Genomic DNA, 8142 nt, shown 5'->3' with positions numbered 1-8142 from the left:
GTTAACACAAACTTACCTAGAGTAAATTTTAAAAAATGTTGTTCGTTATAAAGTTATAGGTAAAAGTGTTATTATATTATATTTTTTGGTTTTTGTGACAATAGTAGTGGAACCTTTAAGCCCAATCAAAATATTTTTAAAATATGTTTCTGATATTTTCTCTTACGTAAATGGCTGGGAATGAAATAAATCGAGCGTATTTTTGATATTATATCTTTTTATTAAAAATACACATCCTATGTACAAGTACATTTTATTTCTTTATTAAATACACGAAAACCTAAAAACCTATTTGAACTAGCGATATATAATATTTTTAAATTGTTTCTATGAGAGGTCAAGCAACGGGTGGAAGGTAATTGAGTTGGAGTAACGTTCGTCTAGGGATTTACTCGTAGCTTCTGCAGATATTCTCGATGCTAGGAAATAATTTATATACTCTTCGTATAGCTTATCAATTACTTGTTTTTTTTTTAAAACAAAGTGCAGTAGCTAGAATTATTTATTATCGATGTTATCAATGTGAAACTGGCTTATTTGTCACAGAGAAAGCGTACAAGAAACGAAAAAATGTAATTGATCATCAGACAAATATTTTTTAATATTTGTGTTAATGGCTTGGTAAATATGTAAACAGCTATTATGTACTGTAATTGAAACATTATCTCAGAAAACTGATTTGGTACTTAAGGTGAGCAGCAAGATTCATTGTATAAGAGTATTAAAGCTGGAAAGGAGAAAACCATAACTATTGATTTAGTCATATTTAATTCATTTGCAAAAAAAATATCTGGAAGTTTTGAGAACTGAGAAATAAGATGTAGTAACAATATGTTACAATGCATATAATACATCTGATTTGTCAGAATGATGAATAAAATAAGCAAGAAATTTATTTATTTATGTTATTTGGTGGTCTATCCAATTCGAATTGACAATGGTGAAATCCTAAATAACGAACCCAAGCTGAATATTTACAAACAAGAAGTGTCAATTATAGATTTATTTGTGTTAGTGGCCAACCATAACACAAAATACATAATAAAAAATTTTGATAAAATAGATAATAATTTGGTTTTTCATTTATTGAATGATGTTTCTTAAAAAAAACTGTAAATCAATTCAATATTGTATTCAGGTACGCATATACTAGTAACGCATCTAACGAAATCAAGTTAATTACATTGTCCAAAACTTTTTTCCCCACTATTATAAATATTTAATGAATCTTGTTAAGAGTTCACAATTTTATTTTTCTTTTACTTTTATTCCATTTCATGGGTTTAATATTGTTTAAAAGAAAATTAGAAACTAAATATTTAGTACCGGAAGGTTAAACAGATTCTGTGTAACCAAAAATATTTGTATCGATTTTTGGAGTGATGGTCGGCCCAACATCAATGACCTATAGTCAAACTTTCCTTTATAGTCCAAGAACACTTCCTTTTTTAAATAAAATATCTTGAATAAAAAAAAATGTTGCAACCTTTAATTAACCATTGAATTTATTAAAACTCATTTTTGTTGAATGATTTTGTGCATGTACTGTGTAGTAATGTTCTAATTTTAATTTTTTAGTTGCTTTTATTGCTATTACATAAGGAAATATGTCTTTACTTGACTTACTACTTATGTTAAGCTTATTTTTTTTTCTATTTAAAGTTTTTTAAATCTCAAAGGTTATAAATCATTTACGTACTTTTCTATGATATGTTTTTGGTGGAAGTCCAAAATTTATTTACAAAATCTTCGTTAAATAAGTTATAAATTTAATAATTTGCATCTTACAATAAAACCTTTTTTAAAATATGAAAAATAGATGTCATATAGATGTCAAATAAATTCTTAAAATAACAAAAATACAACATTACATTCGTAGTTATTGTAATATTAGTTCAGTTTTGCTAAAGTGCTACTAAAAATTTAATAAATAGTGTCGAAGGTAAAATTTAAAAGAAATTCTTGACTTGTAGCGACAATATATAATTATTTTTTGTTGCTTTAAACTTTTTAATGAATTACAATAATTCAGTACTTATAGGCAATTGGAGTGAAGAGAGGCTTAAAAATGAGGTTTGAAAATCATTTATGTTGTTTTTGACTTGTTATATTTGTTATTAACAGAAATAAATATCTATACATTTTAAAAACTGTATAATATACTATCTTAACTTATTGAGAATATTCTTTTGTCTATCAATCAGGACTGAAACAGTAATATTATTTCATTTGCTGAATTCATTTATAATGAAGATTTGTAAATAACTTTGATTAAAAACAAGGAATTGTAATTAACTAAATTTTATATTTACTCGAAAACTATGCAGGATAGGTACAATATAAAAAAGGCTTAATGTAAGAAAGTATATTGGAAACCCTTTATAGGTAAAAACATTTTGGGAGTTCAAAAATAAAAATCCTAATTTTCTAAAAAGTACAATAAATATTTTATACACTTCTTGATGCGTGTATAAAAAAATATATATAGCCAGAATTTATTTCTGACACAAGTTGAAGTTTATAATGTTATCTAATTAGAGAGTAATTTAATTAAATATTTTATTTTATTTACTTGAATAATATATTAAAACTTGTCGCTCAACGTGTAATATTTATTAAATTCGTCATTTGCAGTACGAATTTAAGATATTTCTTAGAAAACGAGATAGACGAGAGCTGTTGCTTCAACGTTCAAGAACTTTATTCAGCAATTTACTGAAAGAGGTACATGTATAATTAATTTTTAATCTTAAAACTACTTGCGTTTAGGAAATTCTTAACTTTCAATGACGTGATATTTAATAGTGTTTTTGTATTATACTTTGTTTTGATTTGTTTGAACAAACTTACTTATGGAAAAATTATAAAACTGCCACTATGCATTTGATTATTATGTTATAGTTTTCTGTATATTTCTGATATATTTTAATATTTTCTCTTATTATTTTTCCAGCGGCCCCTTGCTATAAGTGGCACTTTTGTTCTTTTTGGATTTAATGTTCAAGTGGTTGCATCGGATATGCCTGGTAATCAACTCTTAAAAATATTCTGCGTATAATCGATCTTAAATTTTTTTTTTTCATTATATATAATCTATAGTCCAGAAAGGTTCAGTTGGCAAACCTCAGTATGGATTGGCTTTATCTTCTTTGGTCAACGAGCGTCAGGTGGATTTCATGCAAAATATTAACGACGGTTGTCTCATGACTTTATCACCGATTACTACGCCCTGTTGCCGGAACACTTTTGTTATACTCAGGTTTATAAAGCAATAATATCACACAAGTTTTTTATATAGTTACTATATTAATAATTTTGTAAAATGTTTTTTTTATTCAAATATTACGAAGAGCATACTAAAACTTGTAAATTGTGAATTAAATTTCAGCACAGAAGATACAAGTCTGCACGGTGTCAAAATGAATTATGGTGACGAATTTTTACTTAGAGCAGAAAATTATGGAGATCCACAGGTCTAATGTAGCTAGACGATAACATCATATATAAGCTTTAATAGTTTTTGTAAAAAAAGCAAAATTATGTTATGTTATGATGAAATTTAAATTTAAATAATATATGAAAATAAAATTTGGAGGCAACCTGGAAATCATGTGGAATTACTTGTCATTCAAAGCACTTTAAATCTGATAAATGTATGTATATATATGTACATATATACATAAATTCGGTATAAAGTATTGTATACGAGTGAGGTATAAGTCTAACGCATTGTTATAAGAGCCTCATAGATATTTATTGCTAGGCTGCTCCTTTGTACGTGCGATATACGCCAGAAGGTGTGCCGGGTCCCGCAGACAGAATGCCGATCCAGCTTAGTGCTATATTAGATAGCAATTGTCGATGGACCACTATGCCGCTCCTTCCTTGCGATCGTCTCGAAGGACTTGGCAGTCCGATTAAGGTGGTATATTAACAATTTTTTTTAATTTATTTATAGAAGTAAATGTATTTACTTACTCTATTGAAGCTATTAAAATAATCCTAAATAAATATGTATTCAAAGTGCCACACCTACAACAGTAATTTGTTTTACAGACAAATGCGAAACTCGTCATAAAAAATTGCGTTGCCGATAAAAGTTTATGCGTCATGAATCAAAATTGGATGCAAACATTTTTTGGTCCAGTGAGTACTATTCTTCGAAATCGCAAAGCGATATCTATGCGTATATATTTTAACAAATAAAAAGTTGATTAATCATTTTTTTAATTATCAGCTTTTAGAATAATAAATATTATATATATATATATTATTCTTTACATATTTTAAGAGAAAAATGAATAAAATGTCATGGGTAACCTACCTTTACAGGAATGTGGGGTAACATGTAGGGATTTCATCGACATTCATGGGCGGTATACGGCTGAAAATATATTTTCCTTAGTCAGTGATGTGGAGACTAAGAAGAAGGATTAATTTATAAAAATAATATTGAAAATATCTGATAAATTATATATATTAATAGATTGTTTTTACTGTAAAGACCTATCAAAGAATTAATAACATGTTAAAAACTATATATTTCTATTAAGACCTCCTTATTCTATATTTTGTTTATAAATTGTTAAATTTGAAATAAAGATTTTTGTAAAAAGGTATTTTAATTTTAATTCATAAATACATATGTACATACTGACTTCAAAACCAAAAGGTTCCTGCTAAAATATCTGACATTCTATTTCAAGGAATTCCAAAGCAGGTGATGATACTAACAGTTGAGTTATCCTTTTGCTGATAAACCCAAAATTTCATACGAGTCATATATGATATAATTTAGAATTTCTCATATTAGATTTCACTTATATAAAACTCTACTTAGATTTTATCACGGAGTTGTATCTGCAATGAATGGGTTTTGCTTCTGATATATTACTTTACTAGATTATATGAAACTTGTAAAAAACATATTATATAGTTAAAGAGCATTTTATAATGGTTCTGTAAAACTTTATAGTTTTTCACTACATTTATAGTTATTTGAACATAACTATTTCTCAGTGCAGTTACTACGAAAGACGTTGTAATAAATAACAAAGTAATTAGGACTGGCCTTCTATAGGTCATTTTGTTTAGATAGTAAATTTGACAACATTCTAAATAATTTTTCAGTCGTTTACTTTTATGTTGTGTATTCTAAGCAAATTTTATCAAATAATCATTATTTAAAGAGCGAAATATTTAAATATTTGTAATTACTTACTCAAAATATTAAATATGGTGGATGATAAAGGTATTGTTTACTGTAATCGCGTTCTTTTAGGTAATTGGTATGAGGCATCCCAATTGGAAGAGGTAAGTCGAAATGTATTACTCAAAAAGAGTCGTTAATGTGATTAGATAATTAATTAAGTTGTTATAGTACAAATTGAACAAGTTTCTTGAGCAAATGAAAAAGGGTGATTTAATGTTGGCGAGATATCGGAAAATGAGTGAAAATCTTAATAAGCCGACCGTATTGACTCAATCTTCGAGCAGTATTGAATTTGGAGCTAAAATAACCCTTCTAGCGCCCCACGTGCCAGGTCAGCAATAAAATATAATGAGGAGTCAGTGGCTATGTTATTTGCTTATTATTTGAATTCTGTGCTTAAATAACAACTGAGACCGTTTAACTGTGTAGAGAGGAACTTTAGGTGTTAACCAATATTAAATATACAAAATATTAAAGTAAAAAAACATATGTTTTAAATATAGTTTTCATGACTTTTGTTTAAGACTTTATATAGAAAATAACTTAAAGTTTACTTGAACAGCAACTGATCCACCTCAAGAAGATAAAAAAGGTCTTGTTCTCGGAGGGAGGCTGTCATCTAATGAAATTAGCTATTCCCAAGAACTCGAAGACGGTTGTTCTGTTGTGGGCCTATCAGATTTAGAGCCTACCGAGAAAAGCACATTTATAATAAAAAGTGCTGATTATTGTAACAGAGAAGGGGAGTCCTTAAAGTATAACCAAGAATTTCTTCTGGCTCTCTCATCTTCTGTGACTAGAAAAAATGTTAGTTAATAATGTTTGTGTTTGTTTGTTGAATAACTTACAATTTGAGGTGCGTTCACTTTTTTATAAGTTAGATTTATAATTATTCTAAGTAGCTTATTGAAATATATACATTGATTGTATATAAACCGCATTTGAATTATATAATATATATGATAAAAGAATTGTTATTAATGTTATAAATAATGAACCATTTACCAGCCTTTATATCTTCGATACGATCCAAATCCTATTCCGGGTCTTTGTGGCGTGTTGCCTTTATACCTGAGCAAGCATCCTGTTAGTAACACTAGATGGCGTATGCTTCCTACGCAGGGACCGAACATTACTAGATTCGAACAAGAAGGAAAGCCTGTCATGGTAATTCAAATATGTTACACAATGTAATAAATTTATTTATTCTATTAAATTTTAACAGAAAGTACATTTTTAACTACTATTAAATATTTTTAACTACAGGTTAACACAGACCTCATTATTAATCATTGTGCTACAAATGTCAATCTTGGTATTAACGTCGGTTGCTGGATGATGGGATTTTACGAAAAAGTAATTTATTTTTAGACTACATCAATCATATTTAGTCATCAATTTCAAAGTTTTTTTTATTTCTATAGGTATGTGGACCATTGATGAAAACGTGTTTGGATGTTTATGGGAAGGAATTACCGAACAATGTATGGCAAATATATATCCCCCTCGCGAGCTAATATTCAAATCAGCGGAAGTATTTGAGCAATTGATATATTTGTTACTTATTACAACTGTTTTCCATAATTTTACCGTTACATAATTTGCATACATAATATAAAATATTATATGTATTATTAATTTGTCATATTCGAAGGAATTGTAGAAACAAACGTTATTTGTCTAGCAAATTGTTATTTATCTTTTATAAAATTTATATCACTTGTAAAATTAATGTATTCTATTTGCAGACATCTTGTAGAAAATGAATAAATCATAACCCATCGTAATAATAAGAAACCATGAATATCCTTGTTACTGACTTCTGATTCGGTACTTTTGTAATATAATAAAATCTGTCTCTTTCAAACGAGACTCTAATGGAATAACTATTAATTAAATGTTTTATAAGGTTATTATAAAATAGTTCCGACTTTTACACACCATCATATAAACATACTCAATAATATCTTTTATTATTTGTTTTCAAAGTTTTTTTTATTTATATGAATTAATCTTTGAGTTATTTTTATTTGCTCTTAATGAGTAAATCGAAATTAACCAATTTCATTGAGAGTTTCTCTTTTCTTTAATTGTGGTCCTTATTTCAATACTTATAATATAATTAAAGAATTAGATACATACATCGTGTAGCAGAAATTTTAATTTCCTTTTGAAATAAATTCCTTCTTTTAATCTCATACATATTTCGATTTTGGAAGAATGTGTATAATAGTAACTAGAGCTATATAAGCAAGATAATAAAACAATATCAATAATGATCTACTTATTAACATAAACATTAGGTTAGAGAATTATTTAAAGTGTTAAACTATTTCAAATTTGCATCAATAATGAGCATACGGCGGAAATTAAGTATGGACAAATTATAAATACTAAAATAAGCTAAAATAAATTTTTAGTGCTTATATTTTAGTCTGTAACATTAAAAAATTCGAGGTTTTTTCTTTCCTCAACTCTCAAAAAATTAATGTCTGTTCTCTATTATAATGTTGATTTTGTCAGATGCAAATAATTTTTCTGAAAAAATATCAAATATGTTTTTGTAATAAAAGATATTATTATATATTAAGTTCAACTGATTAAGTGCTAATTTTTTAAGTGCTAATTTAAAAAAAAAGAAAGCTAAAAGACTACAGATAAGATTCGTCTTTTAATGTGTATGGCTTTATATTTTTTATTCAAACTGCGTAGTGCTTGACTTTAATTACACCTTATGAAAGTTTTTTTTTTATGTCAGAGGGGCAACGAGCAGACGGCTTACCTGATGGGAAATAGTTCTGATTCTACAATGAAAGAATGGAGACCCACCGTGCGCTTGGTCGTGTCAATTAAATTGTGTAATACAATTCTCCAAAGTGTATCTTATAACCTACTAAGAGACGAAATACTTAAACAGAGTCCAAAACCGT

At 27.4% G+C, this 8142-nt stretch overlaps 2 protein-coding genes across 2 annotated transcripts; both read left to right on the top strand.

Moving 5' to 3' along the window:
• Positions 1-1838: 1838 nt before the first annotated feature.
• LOC116779097 (cilia- and flagella-associated protein 161) lies at positions 1839-4537 on the top strand. The gene is made up of 8 exons (XM_032673263.2): positions 1839-2073; positions 2635-2724; positions 2954-3026; positions 3100-3259; positions 3389-3473; positions 3764-3922; positions 4057-4146; positions 4333-4537. The coding sequence occupies exons 1-8, from the start codon at positions 2014-2016 to the stop codon at positions 4435-4437; spliced, it is 822 nt and encodes a 273-aa protein (XP_032529154.1). The 5' UTR covers positions 1839-2013; the 3' UTR covers positions 4438-4537.
• Positions 4538-5107: 570 nt separating this feature from the next.
• LOC116779047 (cilia- and flagella-associated protein 161-like) lies at positions 5108-7364 on the top strand. Its single transcript, XM_032673190.2, has 6 exons — positions 5108-5313; positions 5381-5543; positions 5775-6019; positions 6221-6379; positions 6479-6568; positions 6637-7364. The coding sequence occupies exons 1-6, from the start codon at positions 5236-5238 to the stop codon at positions 6727-6729; spliced, it is 828 nt and encodes a 275-aa protein (XP_032529081.1). The 5' UTR covers positions 5108-5235; the 3' UTR covers positions 6730-7364.
• The last annotated feature ends 778 nt before the right edge of the window (positions 7365-8142 follow it).

Source organism: Danaus plexippus, chromosome 6, assembly GCF_018135715.1.
Source record: "Danaus plexippus chromosome 6, MEX_DaPlex, whole genome shotgun sequence".
NCBI classification, from domain to species: Eukaryota; Metazoa; Arthropoda; class Insecta; order Lepidoptera; family Nymphalidae; genus Danaus; species Danaus plexippus.
The sequence above is the reverse complement of the archived record's forward strand: the minus strand, read 5'-3'. Positions and strand labels throughout refer to the sequence as shown.

Bases quoted from the DNA above. Each gene is read 5' to 3' on its own strand.
- LOC116779097 (XM_032673263.2), top strand. From the start codon at position 2,014: ATGAATTACAATAATTCAGTACTTATAGGCAATTGGAGTGAAGAGAGG. The intron at 2,074-2,634 runs GTTTGAAAATCA...CGTCATTTGCAG, and splicing joins AAGAGAGGCTTAAAAATGAG to TACGAATTTAAGATATTTCT. The intron at 2,725-2,953 runs GTACATGTATAA...TTATTTTTCCAG, and splicing joins TCAGCAATTTACTGAAAGAG to CGGCCCCTTGCTATAAGTGG.
- LOC116779047 (XM_032673190.2), top strand. From the start codon at position 5,236: ATGGTGGATGATAAAGGTATTGTTTACTGTAATCGCGTTCTTTTAGGT. The intron at 5,314-5,380 runs GTAAGTCGAAAT...AAGTTGTTATAG, and splicing joins AGGCATCCCAATTGGAAGAG to TACAAATTGAACAAGTTTCT. The intron at 6,020-6,220 runs GTTAGTTAATAA...ACCATTTACCAG, and splicing joins CTTCTGTGACTAGAAAAAAT to CCTTTATATCTTCGATACGA.